Source organism: Augochlora pura, chromosome 8, assembly GCF_028453695.1.
Source record: "Augochlora pura isolate Apur16 chromosome 8, APUR_v2.2.1, whole genome shotgun sequence".
NCBI lineage: Eukaryota > Metazoa > Arthropoda > Insecta > Hymenoptera > Halictidae > Augochlora > Augochlora pura.
The window spans coordinates 3,962,656-3,987,483 of NC_135779.1; the positions used below are offsets into that span (position 1 = coordinate 3,962,656).

Genomic DNA, 24,828 nt, shown 5'->3' on the forward strand with positions numbered 1-24,828 from the left:
ATTTTATAAGGATTTGCAAAGAACCTCGAAAATGTGATTCGAATCGATTCAATGCAATTTAATTCAATTTAATATAATCTAATTCAATTTAATATAATTCAATTCGATTTAATATAATTCAATTCAATTTAATATAATTCAATTCGATTTAATATAATTCAATTCGATTTAATTTATTTTAATTCAATTTAATTCAATTTAATCCAATTTAATTAAATTCAACATATTTATATATACAGGTAAGTAATATAAAAGACACAATTTATGTCGAGTAAAAGAGATTCAGTGAATCAAGTAAACAGTTTCTAAAGACTTGTTCGATTCCTAGTAACATTGGCTGCAAATATGCCAATCTTATCGCCACTGCTGCTAATGAATGCATACGTCCTGTAAAACGGGTCAATCGAACTAAATCTTGATTAGTACAGCGAGGTTCGAACGGGCAGGGCTGACCCAGCGCAACGAGGTGGGCCATTAAATTCTACGAGCGAAGTAACGCTAGGATAGTTCGTCAATTTAGCTTTCCCCATCTTAATTTGATTTACATTAACTTTGCGAAATATTTAAGATAGCGACGACGTAGAAAATACCCCCAAGTTTTCATTAAAATATACGAAGAATGCTTCGAGAAGCTCGAATTTATGGTTTATAGTAAAAATTTAAATAAACATGCGATAAATTGTAAAGTTCCTTTTTCTCGAAAGAAATTATTGCGATCGAAAATCGATCATAAAATTGTAATTGTAAAGTGAAATATAGTGCGGTATATGAAATGCACAGATTTTACAGGAAAATCACAGAGTAAAGCGTGCATTTCACACGATCATTGTTATTAACAATCTCGATGCAGAGCCGATTAGATTCGGACAAGACGCGCAAAAATAAGTGACGTTCCAGAAACACACATTCCTCCGGGCGGAGCGGAGTGATCAATAAAAAAAATCCGTCGAGCTCGTTAAACGTTCCATCGGGAGAGCCGAGGATAATAAAAATGTCGCGCACGTTCTCCCCGGGACAAGGCTCCCGAGAATTTTCGATTATCGAGAGCCGGCGTAGCCGACTCGTGAAAAACTCGGGGGAAGTTGTGCTCGCAGTCGATCCTTCGGCTGCTCCAATTCGCGTGTTCGACGAGGCCCCGCGCCGCGCCGCGCCGCCGCCGCGCGGCCGCCGCCTGCGAGCCTGTCGCAGACGGTTTCCACGGTCTATTTTCTATTGAATTCCGCCCGCGTTTTCTATCATCCGCCGGGACACCCTGTATGTTTTTTCCCCGAGATGACAGTTCGACTGCAATGCAGTCTCGGGGCGAGGCCGGGCTGTTTCTCCTCGTCGCACCGCGGCCGAACGGAGACAAAAGACCGCGACAGAATTCTAAAGAGGCGCCCCGAGGCGGCCCGCGTCGTCCTCGTGTTTTCCTTCGATTCCGCTCGCACACGCTCGAACACGCGCGTTCCACCGAATTATCGGCCGCGCGCGCGCGCGCCCGCGCGAACACGTTCCGCGCGTCTCCGAGGAAAGTCCGCGCGCACTACGTGCCGAATCGCGCGCCGCTTATGGTTGCTCGGTGCACGGGGCGTGGACACATTTCGCCTCGAATCGAGTCAAAAGTACAATCGTTCGAAGCGGGGAACACAGTAAATTCGCCTAAATTGCCAGTCGGAAATTGTCCGTCGAGAAGGAACAACTTGGCAGGAGGAGAATACGATTAGCCGAGCCTCGCGGTTCGATATTACAGTTGTCGATTATTAACGACGAGTTGTCCAGTTTTGAAAATAAGCTGTCCATTTCTGTAAATAAATTGTCCATTTCTGTAAATAAGTTGTCCATTTTTGTAAATAAGTTGTCCAGTTTTGTAAATAAATTATCCAGTTTTGTAAATAAATTGTCCATTTTTGTAAATAAGTTGTCCATTTTTGTAAATAAATTGCAGGACAATTTAGAAGAATTTACTGTAGGGATGTTTCGATCGAATCGTCGCCGTTTCCTCGGCGTTTCGCTTCGTTTCGCACACGAGATTCAAAGGAAACCGATTTCACGCGCTCGCAGAGCACTCTGCTCGGAGGCTGACAAAATGGCGGCGGGCGGCAACTTTTCAAGGGTCAGCGCGCGAAGCGGACGCTTCCCTCTGCCAGATAATTTGAAAATGAACCGCGACGAGAAGAATCGCCGCCAAATGGGTGCATTATCTGTCCGCTTATGGACCGTCGTATTTCGGGCCCAATTTTCTGACTAATAAACATGTGCGAGCAGCATTAAGTTATTTTAGCAATGGCCGAAAATAATGCGAACAACGCGGCACTCTTGCTAAATTTATATTTCTTGCAGAATAAAGTCTACCGACTTCAATATTCAAATCTAAACCGATGATGAGTGTTATATAAAATTATTAATTATAAATTGAGAGCTTGTGATATATAGATATATCTACGGAAATCTGATCAGTAGTTCCGAGTTTGAGCTTTCGTATTTCCAAAATCAAGCAGACGCTTAATATGAAATATTTCTGCGACTAAAGTTTAGACTGCGGATTTTTGATTCAAAATAATAATTTTAATTCACAGTAATTCCATTCGTAAGTACTTAATTGCTCCATAAAAATACATAAAAATCGCAGTCTATCAATGTCCTACCATGATCCTTTACTTCCCCTAAAGTCCCAAAACGGGCAACTTTTGACGGAAGCTTTTTGTTGCATTTTTTATAATCGATTAAATTGGCATAGTTCACTCAATGCAAAAATCGTCGCTGGTTTTCTTTCCGCTTCTGCGATTTTTCACGTAGAAAGACTTTTCGAAAATCGAACGTACAGGCTTCGCCGAACGATTTCATTGTCTGAAAACAGTGAAATCATGGTCGTCGCCGCCGCGGCTCGTGCCCGACCGAATCCGAGAGGTCAGAAGCTTCCGCATACCAGGGGTGTCGGCGGCATAAAATTGTCGTTTCGAAAGCTGCGAAAATTCGACGAGTCCTGGCAAACACGTTTCGTTACGAGTAGTCCAGTTTCCCCGTATAGCCGTGAGATGACCGCTATACAACGCACGCGGCGAAATATCATCGGCCAGCACTTTCTCTCTCCGCATAACGGATCCTCTTGTGTAACGGACTCCGGCTGCTGAGAAAATGGCGCGTCCGTCCGCGTTCGTCGAGCCGACCACGGCCTCTCTTCGATCCTTTAAAGCCCCGTCCACAACGGCGCGCGACGGTTTCCCAAAAAAATTTCACCCAGCCCCACCTTCCGCCCTTCCTTCTTCCTCCATTCTCTGCTCTTCGAAAATCCCAAACGCGTCTGCGATCGCAAACCGGTCTACAAAATCAACCAGGATGTTCCCAAGCAACCAGGACTCGATAAAAAAAATTAAATAATTTATCTATTCCTTTCGGAAAGTATCGTTATTCTTCCAGCGTTATCTGCAACATACTACTTAAGATTTTTAACAAAATCAAGGCTAAGACGCATAAAATCGCTGTCAGAAATTTAAAAAATTTGCACACTATAGACTTTATTTAAAAAATTCAAAATCTTCGATTCGATATATTGTTCTTAAATGGAATTAAAATGATTATACTGTGATTATCACAATTTTTTCCGCCGCAGATTCGCTTATCAGCTCGAACCGATCGCTAAGAAAATTGAGCGTTGTCCCATGGAGGGACATCCTTCTTTTAGGTTAGAACAGTGTCCAGGTGGCCGAAGTAAAATTGCCAGGTGAACGGTAGGACGCGGCTTAAAGTCCTCGGAGGAGGCGACGCCGGGCGTTTGGCTCCCGGCCCGCATTCCGCGCGCGCACGAACGCGAGTAGGTGTCCTCCTAATTTTCGGTCGCGGGGCCCTCGTAAATCGCGGCCGATAAACTTGGCACGGTTGCCGGCTGATTTTCCGGGAAAACGAGGAAACGTCGCGATCGCGGCCGCGCCACTTTCCTATTCTGCTGCTCCTACGAGGGGGCGAAGCTCCGCGCCTCCGCGCCTCCGCGATTGGGTTACTGGGAAGCGAGTCTGGGAATGTTCGGCTTCGCGATTTGCGAGATGCCGCGTCGGCTGGTTCTCAAACACGGTCGACCGGCTAGAAATTCGAATTCCTGCGTATTTCCTAGGATTCTAAACGTTCGAGTGATGCACGAACGTCTGGAGACTGCGGCGCGCGCCTGCCCGGTTAATTAACTGTACACGCGTCCGTAGAATCTGTACGGCGATGTGATCGTTTCACTCAACCCTTTGCTTTCACGATCGCATAGATTTTCAATTATTCGTATTTAATTATGTTTCGAATTAATTGCGACGACTTCTTTTAGGTTTTGATAGCAGCAGAATTTTTGTTTGATTTTGAAAGAAGAAACGAATTCGTCGAAAGACCGGCTCGATATTAACAATTTACCTACCGGTAGTCTATAAATCTGCTCTTTCATCCGATCTTATGAACGGTTGTCATAGCAAACGATAATTTGTTGTCTGCTACTGAGATAAAAACGTTTGATTGTACTAATGTCAGCTCTAATATTGTTATACAATTTACAAAATATTAGATAACTTTCGCGATCGATAAAATAATTAAAATAAAAACAGAAACTAAAATCTAACATTGAGCTACTGTAAGCTAATACTTTTATACAATTATTTAAATATTATATACCTGCCGCGAATAATAAAATGAATGAAATAAAAATAGAATAACTATGGTTCAATGCCAACGTAATGAAAATATAAAAATGCTAGTAGATTTAATTACCCTATAATAATTCAGCCCTCGTAGCTAATTTTTGCAGTCGTCGATTGTTAATAACTATAAAAACGATCTGCGAGGATAATTGTTTCGTCCCTTCCCAAATAGTCCATTTTTCTTTGCAAGCTGGGGGACAATTGAAAAGAATTCACTGTAACCGGAAGGCAGAATTTTAGATTTCTTTCAGTGGATTCTTTTTATCGCGACGAGTAAATAGCAGATACGTAATGACAAAAGGATATAGAAAATGGTATCGTGCACTCCAATTCTTTTTATCCCAACGAGCGCGCGGATATCGTACACCACCGTCTGACCATGCCCGTCCGATTCTACTAGCTCCTACTAGCGCCGCTATTACGTCTAGTTCCCGCCCGCGACAGAGCTTCCTATTCTCTCGACTTTACCCCTTTGTTCCGGTTCGCCTGTCAACTAGGCAACCTTTCGAATCTCGGCGGGCCTACCCGGTCGATCCAAGACGAATCTCCGATAACCCGGGGTGTATCGCTTTAACGCGAGACGATCGTTCGCGAGTCGCATAAACACGGGAACATCTGTGTTCCCTCCCCCGGTGGACTTTTCTTTTCGCGAGACTCTCGTGGACACGCTCCGTCGAAATGAGCTCGTCCGCGCCGCGATAACGAAGCAATTAATCCGACCGGGATGGCTCTGTCGAATTTTTATGCGGGGAGGAAAAAAAGAAGGCGGGACGAGAAAGTGTCCTGATGGTTCTCTTATCTATCGGCGTTACGGCGTTAACAGCGGTCGTATACGTTCGGGAAGGACATTGGTTTTTATTAAGAGGACCGTCCGCGCGCCGGATTGCTCATGCAAATGCAACCAGAACGGAACGATCGCGCGAGGAATTTATCGGTCCATGTCAATGGGGTCGGCACGGACGGGAGAGAACATCTCTTCGATCGTTGTGTTACAGGCGGTTTATGGACACCGCGTTGTTCGTTCGTTCGTTCGTTCGCCTTTCTTTTTTTTCTTCTTTTCGGCCAGAAGCAGTCGAAGATTTCGGAGAGAACACGCCGTTACCGACGATACGTATAATATCGGGATGTTTATGGTGCTCGTTCCCCGACGGTTCCTTTTTTTCGCCTGTTCGTTACGAAACGGGGAATGCCGTCTCTCGCGGATAGCCGAAACAATCGCGGCCGGCCCGGCTGGATATAATCTCGGGGACACTCACCTCGAGGGTCTGCCGCAACGTCAGATCGGGGAAGAATACGTCCTGCTGCTGCACGTAGCAGATCCTTCGGCGCCATCTTTTCGTCAGCCTTTCCCGGTTCAGCCAGATTTCACCCCCGTCGACGCCCACGCGGCCCGACAGACAGTTCAGCAGCGTGGTTTTGCCGCAACCTGCGCAAAAAAAGTCAAGCGACCCCTTTAAACGACACGCGCCTCGAGACGAGAACATCGTTGTCCTTTGGCGCTACGACGTGCCGCGGGTCTGCCGCGAGCTCGGGCTCCCCGGCCGCGCGTAACTCCTTTAAAAACGCGAGAACCGTCTTGACGCTTGATCGCGTGCCAAAATACTTTTGCAGTTTACGGCGGCCACGCTATTTTCGGACTAAACAAACCGGGCGACAACTCCTTACGATGTTCGGAAACATACCCCAAAAGTTCCATGCGGATTCTAAGAATTGCTGAAGATTCTATTCCAGCACCGGAGCTTTCGGACCTCTCGTCAAATATTTGCAAAAGTGATTTCTTTTGCAACGATTCGTTGCATTACATATAAAAGAAGAAAGAATTATTTAGCGGTTCTATGACTGTTTTAACAAGTGAGTAAATCACTGTCGCGTAATCTGTCAGTCACTGTGCAGTATTCAGCGAACAACTGTAGCTTCAGGTGTCTAGAAATAATTAACCCCTTGCACTGTGACTCTTCTCGTGCCGCGTTGATTAGCACTTATTTGTTCTTAATATTTTTCCTAATAGGGCCAAACAATTTTGGTGTCTTCTGTTATTTTTATTTACTTTCATTTATAAACTTTGAGAACAGAAGAATTAATTTCGATTTCGATTTAAGAGAAATTAATAATATTAATATTTAGTAGATCTTGCATAAAATCTTTGTCACGAGTCTGACTCGTTATTATAGTGCAAGGGGTTAATTTATATTTCTTTTTCTGTTTTATATATTTTATGAATTCTTGTATCATTTCTTAAGCCTTTCGATGGCGACCACAGATAATATTTATTATCTAATTTTGACAATAAATATTTTCTTTTCATCGATCTTGTAACAGTCGTTCTTGAACGGTCGATCAGTGCATCCGCTAACATATCGCATTAGAGAAATTGATAGATAAATTAGATAGATAGATAGAGAGAAAGGGGGCGAATGAGCATAGCGACAAAGGCAAGAAAGGGTAGAGTAACGTCAATGGAATCTCCAGAAACCCGGCAAGGTCGAATCGCCCGATATCGCCGAATATCCCGCGGCTGAATCACGCGGCCGGTTCTAGAGTCGAAGACGCCTCGCGCGTCGCCTAACCGCGCGCCGGAATGGCGTGTTTTCCGCGCGGAATCGCGCGATCCGCCGGCGGCCCGTAAGATATAGGAGCCGGTGCCGGTCTGCGCTGGCCGCGCGACGTTAACGACAAACCGTGAAACAGAGCAAAGCGCGGCCGATGATTTGCGGAGCGAGCGCGGGGGTTGCCAGAGACGTGCTTGTTAAACGAGTATCAAGGAGGGGGACGAAGAATTCCCGCGATAAATATCGCCCCCGGAGACACGGTGCAATGGCTCGTTACGCGCCACGGTTAAAGATAGAAATCTGCCGTGTCTTATCTTGGCCGGAACGTTCGCGTGCTGCACGATTGTTTGTGCCTACCGTTCGCCTTGCCGTTCTCGCCGAAACGTCCTTTGCCAACCGGTCGAATCGTAAAACGGGCCGACCGCGAGCTTCGAGACGCGCCATTACTTCCGAAAGAAATTCAACGGCTTCGATTTACTTCTATCGTTTTTCGAAACATTTTTTTTAACCGTGGTTCGATGTTAAACGCACGCGTAGTCGTAAGCAGTTGTCGGGTTCGCGTCGTGTTTAAATCTGTGTTGCATGAAAGGAAATTTGTTTCCTTACTTGTAAAATAATAGATGGATCACTGAATATTGTATTACTATTATTGAAAATTATTTTTATTCTATTTACTTTTTATTTTGTAATTACTATTGTTACTTGTGTTGCTATTACTGAAATTGTATTAGTAAAATATTGCGAAGGGTGAGAAGTATATTATACGAAAGAGAAGTGTTCTTACTCATAGAAGAATAGCCAAATAATTGAATAATATATTAATATTACTGTTACTGGTGTTATTACTATTACTGTTACTATTACTGAAAATATTTTTGTACGAATTAAACGCTTTGATTTTGCGGTACAGGCTCCGATAAAAAGTTTAGAAAATGCAATTCTTTTCATATCGTTTTCTTACTTCAACCAATTACTATTAAGCTTAAAATTGTTGATTAAAGAAGAAAAAGCGATTCATACCTGAAGGGCCCATGACGGCGAGAAGCTCGCCGGGTTTAACAACACCCGAGACATCCCGAAGGAGGGGTCTTTTCTCCTTGACCACCTGCAACCCCCGGAAGATTAGCTGCACCGGACGAGAATCCAGCGGGTACACCAACTGCAACGCTGAGCTTTCCACTCTGCAACGTCGAGAAAGAAAAAAGCCGGTTAGCCTCGATCAATTTTCTAGTTACAAAACAGTTGGAGCAACGTATTTGATTTCCGCGAAATTTTCGTCGCGTTCCAGAGACAATTGAGGAAGCCGCCGGGGCCCAACGTGTGCCGCGACGGCAACAGGGACACCCAGTGATCTTAATTTTTATTGACGCTTCGTTATCGGGACATTTTCCCCAGAAAAATTCCGTACCCGCGTTCCAACGGCTGACAGCCACCTTCATAATAACAGTGACGTCCCATCGGAACTATTCCATGCCGGCAATTAAGACGGACATGCGTGTTGCGCCCCCAATCAGTACTAGAAAGAACGATCATCACAGCACGACCAGAACGAAATTGTCGAACGACGCGCGCGATTCGACGAAACCGCGACTCGACGTCGTACCAAAAAATTAACCAATCGATCTGTCAATGATTTTGGTTATTATAGATTTTAATAAAATTTACTTGAATTCGAATAAAAAAACAAACCGGGCCCCGCCTAATCGTGACTAATCGATGCGTTGCAAAGTTAATGGTGAGCTCTCGTGGAATCCTGAATTGTCGACGAGTAGTTTTAATATATAATAAATCGGAAATTTAATTGAGAAATTTAATAGATACGAGAAACCTATCCGAGCAGTTCGATATAGTATATTAACTAAATTATATTATTTGACAGCCCTGTATAAGGTATACATAAATATCCGAGTAATTTGGGCAACTGGAATATTTCCGCGAAAACTTTGACAATTTTATTATGAAAATATTTTACTCGATCCAGTCGAATTTACGAAAATTTTCCTATTCAATCCTGTCGAATTTATGAAAATTTTCTACTCGATCCAGTCGAATTTTCCCAGTGCATTTCTTTTGGAACAAATCGGCCCCGAAATACTTTCACACCTATGATCGCGCAACGAACGCGCGGCACGTATCGGCGCGAAAAAAAAGGAAACGCGAACGAATCGATTAGGGAAGCTGACATTTTTCCGTGAAACGGCGACGAACGCGGCGGAACGCGCTCAGATTGACCGCGCGTCACCTTTTCAGCCGCGTCTCCGCCGGTCCGGCGGTCTCGCTCGCACTCGGCCGCGCGCGCGCGGTTCTCGCGTTCGATCGGGATCGCGGTGAGCAACAACGAGTCCCGTCCGCGAACCCGTCCGTGCTGGATGTTTTGCGAGGCGATCAGGGACGGGGAAACGGTTTCTGCAAGGCCGTTCGAAAGCCGCGTCCGTCGCGGGTCGGGTCGGGCCGACAACCCGACCCGTCGATTAAGGCGATATCCGTGGAACATCTTCACTCGCGAGCGCGCGCGCGCCTCCATATAAGCGGAATCGATCACACCGCCGCCGGACTTTCCAATGGGTTTCCAAGCGGGATAGAAAAGCTCCGGGCGTGCAGCGGCAGCGGCGGCAGCAGCACCGCGGGCAAAAGAGGGAAGCGAATCGATCCCCGCGCGCGCGGTCGGACGACATCGGGGACTCGTTTCGAAAACGATGGAGATCGACCAAGGACGAGGAGGAGGCCACACCTGCACCGGTCTGAATCCTGAACGCTGGTGTCGCGGGTTTCCATAAAGCGGGATCTCATCCTTACTTCGACGATCTTGCTGTCTATAATCGTATCGGACTTGGTATCTTTCTAAATTTCGAAAGTTAAATATTGACCAAATTAAGAATCAATTCCTAGAAATGATTAAATTGCTATTCGCGAGATCCCAGCCGTTTTTATATTAATCGAATCATTATCGTCGTATTGCGTTAAATTAATTTAAGTCGACAAGACCTGCAATGAAATAAATCTTTAACCCTTAATTAGGCGCATTAAGAAAATCACCCAATTAGGCGCATGGGGTCTTAAATGACCCCGAAAAAACATTGGGAAAGGAGTATCAAAAGGGAATAAAACTTAATGGATTTCTATAGTAATTAATAAAGTTCTTTAATATACTTAACTTTAAGAAACAAATACTTACTGTGACATTAAAAATATTTAAAAAAAAAAAAAAAAAACAGTAAACCTCTCTCTCCTTAATTTCAAGTGGCTCTGACCCCATGCGCCTATTAAGGGTTAAACTAACTTTAATACGCCAGCTTGTCTGTTTTTCAAATAATAATAATAATAATAAGTAAAAGATAATTCTCTGTTTGTCAGCAACGAACGTTTGAGAGACGCGTCGTCCACGGCGAGATATCTCGTAGCTGGCAGTGAATGGATTAACCTATCACGGAGGTCAGACGGTGGACGACACCCATGCCGCGGATTGTTTTCATCGGAAGCAATTGCGCCGAGGTGGCCGCGGCAAAGGGACCGTGGCTGCGCGCTCATCGAATTTCTAACTCCGTAAGCAGGCAACACGACGCTCCCGGACAGCTCTCTCAGGATGAATGCCCGGTGTCTCTTATTAATCGCGCGAAACACAACGCTGCACGCGATAGAGAAAAGGCTGTTCGCACGTAATACGAGGCGTTCGATACGACGGGGGCCGCCTCGTAAATAACGTCGCTCTATTGCTTGTCAGCCGCGAATTTTTGCAGATAAAGCCTCGCCGTGTCCGCTCGTAAACACTTCCAGGACCTTGCGCCCTGCCCTTACTTCCCCGAAGCCGTTTCGATCACGGAAATATCCGTCGAGCTACTATATTCGATAAGAAATCTCGCACGGTTCGAAGTCGTTTCGATTTTCTTACGTTATCCGAGATCGATGTCGCACGGGCTCCCTAAAACGTGATCGGTTGATCGGCCGCCGGTCGGTCGGTCGATCGGTCGGAGTCGCGTAACGATACACAAAAAGCGGGGGTCGTCGGACAACGGAGTCAGATAATAAATTCCTGACATGGCGGTGTCACGTCATCGCCGGTTCGTTGAACCCGGTCGTTCCGCGGCACGGCACACACACAGCCTCGCCGAGGGAGGAAAGATGGAGCACAGCCGCGGGGTGAACGGGGGCCGCGCGACCGACAAGTAAAACGAGAACATTTTCAAATATGTGTCAGCCTCTTCCTTCCCAGTCACCGCTCAGCTCTCATTGATTTCCATTTTGCGAGGACTCCGTGACTCACGGCCGGCTTCGTGACCGCCCCGATAATGCGTCTCGCGACGCGGCCGATTCTCCTCTCGAAAATTAAGACCGCGCGCGTCGATCATCCACTCGCCTGCAATCGTTGTTTTTTTTTTTGGTCCGAAACGATGCTTGAACTATCGCAAGTCTATTAACGATGATCCATTTGTCCAGGATAAAGGATAAAGTCGAAGATTTTATGTGAAAGCGACCATCTGTATGACATTGCATTTTTAATTCTTTAATATAGTAGAATATCGATTGTCTGGTTTAAATAGAGTGTGATATAAACACGTGCAGGTAATAGAGCAGTTACTTAATGAGAGTGCCACGTGTCATCTTTATCGATCTGTCTGATAAATTGTTTTCCATATGATTTGCCTATGACTGAGCTGATCGTGGGTAAAACTGATCTGCTGCTTCGAGTGCTCGTTATTGTTACAAAAACTTCAGTACTGTACCAGCAATTATTATGAACTATTAGGTTTTCTGAGCCATTACCTTTGCCACCATACTTTTGCTGACATACCTATGCTATCATATCTTTCCTACCGTTCTCACCCAACTAAAAAGCAACAATTCCTTCAATGTTCAATATTAGATGCTTAATTCTCAGCTCTTTCCGCAAACCACTTCAAAGACCATCAAATCCACGGTGCGCTAACAATATTCTGAACTCGTCTCGATCTCTAACGAATCCCACGCGACCAACAACATCGCCGCCGCTGTTGGATGATCGATCTACCACAGCGGTTCATAAATATCCCAGAACGATATGCAGATCTCTTGGCGGAATGCAACGAAACAACAGCCGCTACTGGGAAACGGAGAAAGAGAGAGAAACCGAATAAAAACTGAGAACGAGGAAGGAGAATGTGAAGAAGGGGAAGAGAGAGAAGTCCGATCGATCTCGGCCGGACTGAATAATTATGTCGTCGCCGTACCGCCTTCGAAAGCAGTGGCCCGCGGTGCGGAAGAGGTTCTTCGAGGGAGTCGCGGGATCGTAAATTTCCACCGGCGATATGCAAATGTTCGAGCGCGTGCTGCTGCTGCCAGCGGAACGGTTATCGTTCCTCCACACCCTATCGCGATTCGCGTAATTGACCGCGCATCGGATCATCGAGTCATCGAGACGTCATCCGGCGCTGTCGTGCGCGTGCTTTCGCCGTCCCGCGCGAATTTCACTCTGTCGGGAAAGTCGCGTCGAACGACGCGCAACAAAAACGATGGGACCCGAAGAGGATGATGATGCCAAAGGCGACGGGAAAAGCAGTAAACGAATGCGTTGGAATCATGGTTGCTTGAATCACATTCCAACCCCTTGCGAAATGACAGCTTTTTTGCTTTTTTTATTATCTTATTTCCTGCGCTGATTGTTACTTTTTCGGCCTTGATCTCTCGTTTCTCTCTTGCTCGTAACAGTTTTATTTATTACCCGTAATGTTTTTATTTATTACTCGTAACGTTTTTATTCATTCCAACCCAGTTTTTGCTACTTTAACGAGCGGACTGTGGATTTTATGTGTTTATGGCGAGATTCGGTGGAATTTAAAATGATCGGGGGAATAAATTAAGTAGAGAATGCCAAGTTCCAATTAAACGGAATTATTGAGCCGTTGAACGCGAGAGGTGGCGAGATACCATTAAAATTGTTATATCACAGTTAAAATTGTTATCGCCGTTGCATGGATTGCGAGATTTAATTTCGTATGCACGAAGTGCCCTTCGACATATGAAATGGAAATGTTAACAGTCAGAAAAATGATTTCAGATACACAGTTGGAACGGCTCCGAGTGCAAAGGGTGGACGGGATAACTTTCCATTTAGTTTCTGCTTCTCATTTTTATTTTCCACGGAGGGTCGCACAGTCTACGCTGTATCGTTTCACGTTGTTTTCGCTATTGTTCTAGGAAGCCATGTTTAACATGTTAAAAAATCGGATCAGTTGTTCGAGTCCACGCGCCGGGACCAGCCGGCGGCCTAGATTGATTCAAAATAGGGGGGACCTTGGCGTCCAATTGAACGCAGAGGGTGGTCCAATTGGAGGATCGATTGATCTATTTGCCGTCGTGAACCTGACAATCGAAAATCCTTCTCTAGGACATGGGAGAGATCGCGTAGGGTCACCCCTCGCACCGTTCCCATTGGTTCATAGTTAATTCGACACGAAAAGAGAATCGGCGCGCGCGCGCGCGTTTGCTAGTGCCAAATCCAATTGAAAATCCGCCGTCGCGGACCTTGAGGCGCAATTGATTCGATTGGATATCAAAAAGGCTGCTCGATTAGGATCTCCACGAGGTGAACGATTAATAGACGAACCCTCTGGAATGCTGAAATCTCGGAGACAAGTGTTTCGGCGAATAGCAGCATCGTCGAGGCTCGGTGGTTCTCGTTCTCTTCGTCGTCGATTTTCCAGAATCGTTTCGCCGAGTCCGAGAGCGCGCGGTCGGAGAAGAAAGCCGGCATCGCGCGACAATGTTTCGCGGGCATAAATCAGACCGGAGAAAGTTACAACCCCAATTAACCTCGGTGATACGGGATGACTGCTGGAGGCAGAGGGTTCGTTGAACCGATATTCACCGAGAAACGAGAGGACGCCGTGAGCCGGCCGTTTTGGTCCGTTCACCTGATAAGAGGCCAGCGTTGCTACGGATAAATATAGACGCGCGGCTGCTGGCCCGCCGCCTTCTCACTCCAATTCCATTATTCGCGCTACGATTTTTAACGTTAACCCTTCCACGGATCCGTGAACGTAGGTGCCAAACCGTTCACGGTACGAGGATCTCTCTCTGTGTATCCGACGCGGTATGCGAGAGCCGATGATCAACGCTCGCGTTCGGCGATATTATATCGATTATAAAAATGATTTTTAACCATTTTCTATACTTTGACGAGAATTACTTGTTACGGGGATTTCTAGCAATAAGCTCTATCGAGCATCAATATTTAAACATTGCGAGGAATATTTTTCTTTATTTTCTAAAGAAGGATTACAATGGAAGAGGTTCGAATTTTTCCTAAGAGATTAATTTATTAAATCTATAGCAAAGTAACAGGAAGGACACGCTACTCAAAATATATTTGTCTTTTAATAATAAATTGAATACAATGAGTCTACGCGACAATAAAATTCAAGTAACGCAGCACCGCGTCCCCTGTATTCATCCAAAGCCCTCGAAACAGCGCAGAAACGTTAAGACCAGAAATAAGTAGCAATTCGAAGGAGCTGCTCCGGGTCGAAATGGACCCAGAGCCATCGGTACGGCGAAACGTTGGCAGCGGTGCCAGAGTTTCCCCGGCAAAACGACGTCGGCAAGCTTCGAGGAGAGTTGTTGCATCGGTGGTCGCCGGCGGTGCAGAGCGAGGGAACGGCGTAAGAGCGACTGGGTCAAGGAAGACCCCGGGGGGGGCAGGGCGAGGAGAGCTCCGTGGCCTCCGTAAATTCGATCGAACGGTTCTGCCGGATAGGTGGGACCGCGCGCCGCGAGAGGCGAACGAGGAGCGAAGGAAGCAATAATTCGATGCGGTTTGGGCGTTCACCGACGCGGAACGGGCGAATTCATCTCGAAATTGGCCGGCTCCCCCATTTGCATACGCGGGAGCCGGTTCAACGAACCCGTGGACCGGGGTCAATTCGGACCGGGGCCCTGGAACTTCCTTCAACGAGACCTAACCCCAAGGCGTGTTGGGAACCTCGACCCGACATTGAGCCAATGAATTACGAAAATGGTTTCGGCCGAGGCCGGGGTGGAGAGGAAGGGGGGGGGGGCGAGCGAGCGGGCGGGTGCAGGAGGGGAAAAAAAAGAAGACGAAGAACCCAGAGAGGTCCAAGGAGCAGGGAGGAGGTGGAGGAGGAGGATAAGAGGCGAACGCGATTCGACGCCGGCGCTTACGCATCGGCGCGGATTCTGCGAACCGCAAAAACGCACCGCGCCCGAGGACCTGGGTTAACGATTGAACCCTGTTAACATTTTGGCGACCGGGAGGAGTTACGCCCTCCCCCGGTCCCGGTGTCGTTGACCTTCGTTCCACGATGCCGGGACCGCGATTTTGTTACACGTGTAGCCGCGCCTCTCGCGCGATTCTTCAGAACGATCATTAAGGGCAAGAACATTTAGGGGAATAGAGTTCGTCGAGATCCGGTTAGCCTAGATTAAGGGACTTGGGTCGTCTCGATCACCGAGGTAGGTTCGCTTCAACCCTTGGCTACCTATTGTCGGTCTATGATACTTTTGCTAATCGTATTGTCAAGTCTGATGAATTATTTATTTTTTATTAATATTTGAATGTAGATGGTCTGTTTGTCAAATACAGGATTATTATATGTATATGCGTTCCGTATTGCTTACTATTGGTATTAGTTTCTATGTTTTTATTAAACGTTGTTCGAGGGCATCATAAATTAGTCCAAGTCCTTGTTTAATATAATCGTAAGAAAAATAGTGAAAGGAGTAACATTTTGAATACCCTCGCTTTTATTTAATCAAACTGCTGAAGTTGGGTCCCTTCATTGTTAATGTGCACAGAACGATAGATCTTGATACGAGTCAATAATTAAGAGTCCAACTCCAATTTTTTTAATAATCACTTCAAGTTATTCACATCACGACGAATCAGAAGATCGGTGTATTCGTCCCGCAGGTATGAAACTACGTAAAATATGATGGAAAAAACAACGTAAACCGTGATCGATTAAATCGACGATCCAAAAATAAATCGCTGTCGGTTTAAAAGCTCGACCGAAGATCAGGCAGTAATGTTCAGATAGTTTGTTAAAACTTCGAAGCTGGCGCTCGGTATCGAAGACGGCCGTCTTCGATTTCATCTCCGCGATCGTCGGGGACCGAGAAGAAGAGGACGCCTCTTCTATTTCTCCATTAAAACCACGTTTAACCTATTAGCAAACCGGATCAAATAATCTCGAGCTGTGTTCTAATAAAAGATCCGACGTAAAATCGATATAATCCGGTATAGCATATCGGGTAGACCCCTCTCGGCCGTTTAGCATTTAGCTCGGCCGTCTTGGAGAGCAAGAAGAAGGCGCTCGGAATCGATGTCGGCCAGGGAACGAGGGTAATTTCGACGCGAGGCCGTAGGCAAACAGTGGCACCGAGTGGTATCGGCCTGTAAATCGAGCTATCGAGCACATTTCGATTTTTTCGCCTAGCTGGAAAGCGTCCGGGGACCGTGCAAGCTATCTTCGCGGGTATCTTTTGCCTGGAAAGTGGGACGCCGCTGCGTCCACCTCTCTTTTCTGTCTTTCTATCTCTTTCTTTCTCCCTCTACCTCTTTTCCATCTCTCTCTCTCTCGCTCTCTCTTTCTCTTTCTCTGCCCCTGTCTCTCTCCCACAGCGTTTTATCACTTTGCTATCGCGCGTAGCTCGCAATAAGCAGCGTCGTAGAAAGTACGAGCATTTGGTGGTTGTATTTTAGCTTTCACGATCAGATAACGGGGGCCGGTGTACGCGCGCACGCGGCCATTTTATGGTGCTTTTGCGTCCGTGCCTCCCTCCCTCCCTCCCTCCCATCGCTGCCGCCACGGTCCCCAGCCGGTGACGCCGACGTCGCCGCAAATTTCGTCGAGACCATTTTTGCGGCTGTGTATCTGGGCTCTTGGCCTCTTTAAACCCGCCGCTGCTGCTGCTGCTGTTGCTGGTGCTGGTGCGCGCGCGCGCGCGCTCGCTCCAACGCAGACTCTACTTTATTTCTTCGTATATTTATTTATACTGAAAACACGGGCGTAATGGAGATAGACGCGAACGCTAACGGTAAATCGACGGCGAGACTGCTACCTCTTTTTTTTTTCTCCTTCTTTCTGCGGCGGACACCTCCTCTCGAGAGCCGCTTAATCTCTCTTTGTCCGCGATTAGATACCTAAAACTGAAACTGGGCGAGACGCGAGATACGAAACTGCGAAAACACCGGAGGACGTTCGTTAATTTTATTGGAGAAACGGGCCGTCGTCGAACAGCGATCGGATCTGTCGCGAAATTTTCGTTCGATTTTCGTTCGTTTCACGTTTCGATCCTCGACAGGTGATCTCGTCGTAATTGCATGCGCTAGCATCAGATTAATATAATTTTAAAACATTTAAATAGCAACGCTGTTATTGTAACATAATGCTAAATCATTTACAGAAAGGAAGATTAAAGAATTAATCATGAAATTCCCTAATTTCTCGTTACAGATAAATAGGGTACTTGTGCCTTAATTAATCAATTCGTTATTAAACGAATAAATTAATATTATATAATATTAAACGATATATTATTATATAATATTATTACGATTATATTAAACGATATATATTATTATATAATATTAAACGAAATAAAATATCGTTTAGCAAAAGAAATATTAAAGACAAGTTGTTCTCAGTTGCGATTCGAACCCATCGCTGATCCCCCGATTCCCCGTCGATCGCGCGTTCGTCGGATTCGCGGTGAAAAGCGCGCGGACACGAGAGAGAGAGAGAGAGCGCGCATTCACGCGTCGTTGCCGAAAAATTACGGCGCTTTGTTTCCGCGCCAGAGGCTGTACCCTTTTTCAGTTTCTTCTCTTTCACCGGGTCCTCGCCACGCCGTTCTCTTCGCCCCGTTTCATTGTTCAAACGCACTCGTTTCATTTCCTCCACCGTACTGTTAATTACCACGCCGCGCGGACCTTCGCGCGTTTACAAACGCGAAAGATTTTTGGAAGTCGTTCTCCGCCCTCCGCCATTTCTCTTTCCTCTGTGAAAATTGTAATCTCGCGCGGAGATCCGCGGTTCGATCAACCCTTGCGCTACGACGTCTTTCAGAACTACGTCGATCGCTACTTTCTCGTTCTTAATCATTTCTTTCACGTCAATTTGTTTCTCGATCGTCTTCCATCGACTTGCATTCCCAGATTTTGATGGCGGTGGATTCAAATTTTCTTTCGCTTGTAATAGAAACGATTGGCAGCGTTATTTAGCGAATCATGCACGATATGTTCATCGCGAGTTGTCGCAGTTCGAGGGGTTAATGTTACCTCCGTCGACGAAACGCGTTTATCAGCGAACGACGCGACGTCGACGGATGGATCTTCCGAACCGGAGTTGCACAGCGACTCGTTGGATCGAGAGAATCGTGGCCATCGCTGGCAGCAGCGGTGCATTGCACGGAGGACGGCCGAGTGCAACGAATGCACACGCGAATACGCGACCGTGTCGGTGTGCGCCTCGGTGTGTTCCCGTGTGCACGCGTGCTGGTAGGTGCACCGGCACGGAGGAGAGTAAACGCAATAACTGTATCTCTGGTCCAGGGGGTCACTGTTCCACGACTACGAGACTCCGCTCGACTGTTCTCAGCTTCTTGCCGCACCGTATATACACGGTGTCCCCTTTCGATCTCCCGTCGACGGTCGACCGTCGCCGAAACTCCGCGGGATCGCGTAGAAATCTGATAGATTTCTCACAGATACGTCGCGCGCACATCCTGTTGCTTCGCCGCCGTTGCGTCACGTATCCGCGACATTTGTTATAACATCTCTGCTTCCTTTTCTTTTCTTATTTCTTTACACGCTTGCTGTATTTTTAATTTTACAAGAACCCGTTCAACCCGTTTGGTAGAATAATTATTGTTATATAATTATTATTATCCCAGCACAATGTGCGCCGTTTTAAATACGCCCTCGAATTTCCATTTCTTTGTTTAACACTAGAATTATCCAGCTTCCAACGCGAACAATGTGCGCTGTTTTAAAACAGTGATAAGATTGAATTCCGTAAACTTTTTATCATAATATACGAAAGAATAGAGGAGGTCGAAAAATTTCTTCCGCAATCTCAGTAACTATACCGACGTTCTGGTAAATAATTCCTCTAAAAATACCTATATTCTTCTTTATTCTTAGTAAGGCTTTTTTCGATTAAATCATCTAGAGATTGGAGTCAGTCTTTGGAAACGGACAGGAAACTTGGAAGAAGAACTTGTTCCGTGTATTTCCTAGCAGGAGTATCTTGAGAAATAAAGCTTCGGTGCATCCATTTATAGGTGACAGGAAAAATCGTCGACATCCTCTGAGAAGAAACCACTACCTCTACGATATTAGAATAATAATTCATTACTTGGACTACGAATTTTTAGACAAAATAAAAATAATCTGCAGCGTTCGCAACGTGACAAATTGTTTACAGATATTTTTCTTTCATCGAAATATATTACTGTATTAAAAGTGACAAGCTAGCGGCTTCAAATTGTTTAAATATTTTCATCGTTTCGTATTCGATTTCCTTGTTTCTTTCAAACACGTATAAAATCCAAAGTTCATCATGGAAAATAATTTTTATTGCAGGTCATATTTATTCGAGGGAAATTGTCGATATCTTCGAAGGATCGATAAACAATTTCAGAAGGCTCGAAGCTGACACGCCCGTCATCTCTTGACAAAATCAATTTTCGAACGATCGAGGTGGATCGGAGGAGATTTTCAAGCGGACAAAAGGCCGCGACGAGCGTCGCGCATTTCGGCGAAAATTCGAGAGATCCTGCCGGAGGGTCGATAAACGTTTTGCCCCAGTTCGGCCACCCCTTGCGCCTCGAAAAGTGAAAACAATCGGATGGCCGGGCGCGCGCGCTGTCCCTGGCCACGTCCCGTTTCCCTTTCACTTCTCGCGGCGCGCGCGAGCCCCGCGTTTCTCACCCCTAGGAAACGCTCGCCACCCTTCCCTTTCCCTTTCGTTTTTCCCCGATGGTTTTCCGCCCCGATGGGCTCCGCACGCCCAGCGGAAAAGGGAGGACCCGGTGGTCTCGTCCTGCCGTGTCCCCGGGAGTGAGAAAAAAGAGAACACATTTTTTTCATCGGCGCAGAACGCGTCGCAGCCGCGAACCACCCTGTAGAAAATGGGACAACGAAAGGCTGCGTCCCGATGAAGCCGTTAAGGGCCGTGTCCTACAGCCGTTTCACCGAGTGATGCTAATTTTTAACGAGTCCGACGCGTTCGCGAAAAAAAGAGAACCAGAGAGGGGACGACTGCGAGAGCGAGAGGTGTCCCTTTCGGAGGCGTGGGTCAGAATTTTTCAATAAAACGGTCCCGGGCCGCGATTTCAGCTTGTCGCCGCGCGCGCGCGCTCGCTCGCGCTCTCGACCAGGAATTTCGCTATCCCGAGGATACGACCTCGCCGACGATCCTGTCCGAATATTCCCCCGTCGACAAAAAACCGGTGGATCGCTCGAGGCCAGCAGGACGATCACTCGATTCGACATCTGATGGAACCTTTTTTTCTGGCCGGGCCATCTAGGAAAAGAAAAAAAGGCTCGGGAGTTCTCGAATCGGGATTCCTCGCCGCGACGAATTATCGCCCGGATCGATTGCGATCGGCCCGTAACTGGTTTACCGTCCGCGGACGGTATTTAAAATTCATTTTTCGGAACGACGGCCAAAATAGTCGAACACACCGTCGACCGTTTCTCCATGGAATATTCGATTTACTAATTAGCGGGGATTCGCGTTTATTACGCGCGCGCGACGTTCTCAGCTCGGCCGGATCGAAAAAAAAAAACTGAATTCCTTATTCCGGTTTACGGTCGAATGAATCACGATCGATGAACGATGTTAGCAATTTGTTTCTATTTTAACGAGTTCCACCGAACACACGCGGCCGCTTCGCGGCACATCTTTTTCTTTTTTCCCTCCCTTTTTTCCGCTTCGAGCTCGACGATCCGTGAATAGATCACTGGGGCAAGAGACAACGAAACCGCCTCCTGGAAAGGAAATTTCCAGCGACTCGAACGCGCGCGCACACACGCTGTAACCGCTCGCGTGAATTCGCCCCTCTCGCTGCGCGTTTTTCCAACCCCCCCGAGGGGGCAACCTTTCCCCACTTTCCTTCTTCCTCGTTTTTTTTTTTTTTCGCTTCCCCACGGTTTACCCCGGAATAATGACCCAATAATACAGCTGACCGGGATTTGCGTTCACGGGCCGTGAACTGGATCCGCAAGGCGCTAACGAGTTGCCGTTGAACAATGAGAAAATACGTTCGAGGCATCGACGCGAGGGTGCACGAATCTACGTACACGGTGTTCCCGTTGGAAACGGGACGGTTCGGTTTTAACGAGGCCTGTCGGGACGCGTGGTCGATTCGTTCGCGGGCCGATAGAGTTTTGTGAGAGGTTCAACGGATGCTGGAGAATATTTCGAATTCCATAGAAAACGATCCTTTTTAGCAGCTTTTGTTTTATTTTCCTATCATTTTTATCTTCGCGATATGTTGCAGAATATTCAACAACGATTTATGCGATTGGTATTTATGCATAGTCTCGGTTAAATCTGTTCCCTCTTGAATTGGAAAATTATTAGCAATGCATAATAGTCGAGGCAATTGAACTTACAGAGCTGAATCGAATATCGGTATTTTATGACGCGTTACTTTATTACTATACTATACTTGTATTTAGAATAGGAAGTGGCATTTCTGTCATTTCTTTTTCTGACATTCTTGAAAGCCTATAGTATTCAATTTATAACAGTTTGTAATTAAATTGGACAAAAATACAACTAGCCCTCCTATAACACGGTTTTACTATAATACCATAAGAAACTTGCGAAAACGATATTTCGTACAACACTGTACTTCTACAGCACTCGATAACATGATTTTCATTTAACATATCCAAAAACTAAATCACCATAAAATAACGACGGGAAGAAATGATGAACCAAAGCGACCTTCCGCGTAGAGAAAATGAAAACTCAAAGGGGAGTTGCAAATTTTCGATTTCGTCCGATTTGCGCCTAGAAGACTGTGCAGCTATTGGAAGAGAAACGGGGCCTGATCTAGCGACCGTGGTATGGTAATTCCCTCGTTGCGACAGCGTCTCGCTATACGTCAACGTCGAACGGGCCACCTGATTTGTCGACGGGGAACGGCGGTACGCGCGCGCGGTGCCTTTTTCGCACCCACCGGGAAAATTCGATTTTTGCATAAACACGTGGGGGGCCCCGTGAGGCCCCGCGTGGGCGAGCGCAAGTGGGCAGCGCCGGGCCACACGGTGTTCGACGATGCGTCATCTTTTTACCCACGTCCGGACGTTTAATCCCCTTTGGATCGGAACCGCCGGATCCGGGCCGTTCGACGAAATATCGTCGCTTAAATTGCCGGTGTTATTGCCGATTTTCGGGGCTCGTTCTCTCGCGCCCCGCCACGCGAGAGATTCTAGCGACTCGTCGCGAGAGACCTCGTAGCTCGGCGAATTTATACGCGGATATATCGTCGCGTTTCCTTTCTTTTGAACGAGCAACGCTATTCTAGAATCTGCAAAACGATCTTCTAGCGAACAATTCTGTCACGGAATTTTCTATCGAAAATACGACTCGTTAATTCTACTAAAATCTTGAAGGAATTCGGTAAAATATTAAAGGAATACTGTTCGCAAAGCGAGGTTGCCTTCTCTACGCTCCGGTTCCACCACTTCGCAAACCAAGTGTTAAATGAAAATATTACAAACATTCCTCGAAGCGTGTGGAACAACATCTAACCAGATTTCGCGGCCGCGCGAGATTGTAATGAAAAAAATTGCACGTTTCTAGTCGCTGGTATTTTTCTGCATCGTATTGTCGAAATCCTCCTCCGCCATCTCCTGTTTTTACCTCGCGTTATCGACACCGTTTTCCCTGCGGAAGATGTTATTGCAATCATCTCGCGTGAAACAAAGAAGGCTTAGAGAGTATTCTTAGTGGGTTGATAAAAAAAGGAAAGAGAGAGAGAGAGAGAGAGAGAGAGGCGAGGAGCAGGCGAAAAGTTACGAGACCCGTCGCGAATAAATCGCGGCCGCGGGAGCCGTATTTTTGCCGGGCGTCGCGCGATTTCTTTTCTCCGGAGGAAAACGCGCGCGAGATAGGGGTCGCGGGAGTTGCAGATACCCCGGCCGCATTGTTTTATTAGATATAAAAGAGGGGAGAACAAAAGAGGCGGGAGAGAAAGCCGGAGAAAGAGAGATAGGTAGAGAGAGAGAGAGAGAGAGAGAGAGAGAGAGAGAGAGAGAGAGAGAGAGAGAGAGCGCGCGAGAGCACGGAATTAAACAGATTCCGCTCCGGGCGCCGCCTGAAAAATTCAGTCTCTCGCGAATATTTTTTCCTCCTCGGATAAAATCACTCTTTGATGTCGATGCTGTTACGGTTAAACACGGCGTTGTCGTTATTACGAGCAGGCGGCTCGAGTGTTTGCAAAACGTGACAGGGCATAAGGCACAGGAAGTTGAGCGAAATTGGAAGCGACGAAGGGGAGAACCTTTTCACCCTCGCTCTCGCCTCTCTCTCTCTCTCTCTCTCTCTCTCTCTCTCTCTCACTCTCTCTTGCTTTTAAATATGTTTTTAACGAAACCTCGCGTCGCAGATACGATTATCCCGCCGTCGATTGAACCCGTCAACACCGATTCCGTTCACGAAACGTTCACGTAACTGTTATCCGAACGGCGTGGCAACGGGTTAAGTCGAAATTGATCGACACTTTCCTGTTCTCGATACTTAATCGGTCGGGTAAACGAACAATTATAATTAGACAGGGGGGGTGGGGGTGTACGGACATTTATAGCATATCCGACTGCGCAAACACAAGATATATTATAAGAAGCTATGCGGGCTCCACTCGATTCTTATGTCGCTTCGAAGACGTTGAACTCCGGCTGCGAACGAAATCTGCCGCGACTGTCTCTTTAGAATACGGGCGAATACTTGACGGAATCAATTATCAACGCTCGAACGGTGGATGTTTTCGACGATTTTACGAGCTCATCGGATCCCATTCAGGATTTATCCGGCGTTTTTCGCAACGTATTTTTATAGGTCTCGTTGATCCTGTTTAAGGAGCCGCGACACTTTTCTCGGTTCCGAGAGTTTCATGATGTTACGAAAGAAACGAGACGCTGCTGCGTCGCTTTAGAATAGAGATAACGAAACCCTCGAGTAGTTGACGTTTCTTGAACTTTTCACGATGATAACGCATACGGCAGATAATTATAGAATCGAAGTAATTTTCACGGTTTCGACGGATGTTCAATGCTAGTCGTAAAGAGGTCTAAACGCGAGCGATAAAAATTGCCCCATAGGAATCACGAGATCGAGTTTCTTTAAATTTTTCACAATTTTTATAACATCGCGTGAACGAAGAAATATATTCGACAGTTTTAGAGGCAGCTTCGTCACTTTAATAATTACGAAATAAAAAATATAAAATCGATTATTTGATCAGCGGTAGAGTTATATTCCTATCACAGAAATAATAGAAAATAAAAATTTACAACTACGGTATTTTGTTAACACTTAGCCAACCGAACGAGATCCCCCTGTCATAAATAAAGTCGTTTAATAACCGAATGGAGAAATTTTTATATAACTTCTTCCTTT

At 46.3% G+C, this 24,828-nt stretch overlaps 1 protein-coding gene across 2 annotated transcripts in view; it reads right to left on the minus strand.

The window, feature by feature from the left end:
* The window catches only part of E23 (ABC transporter G family member E23), a 174,600-nt gene that overhangs the window by 22,719 nt on the left and 127,053 nt on the right, over positions 1 to 24,828 (minus strand). For both annotated transcript variants that reach the window (XM_078188872.1, XM_078188873.1), the window contains 2 exons: positions 8,222 to 8,382; positions 5,909 to 6,078 (listed from right to left, as the gene is read on the minus strand). In XM_078188872.1, coding sequence (XP_078044998.1) covers positions 5,909 to 6,078; positions 8,222 to 8,382 — 331 coding nt within the window. The remainder of the gene's footprint in view (positions 1 to 5,908; positions 6,079 to 8,221; positions 8,383 to 24,828) is intronic.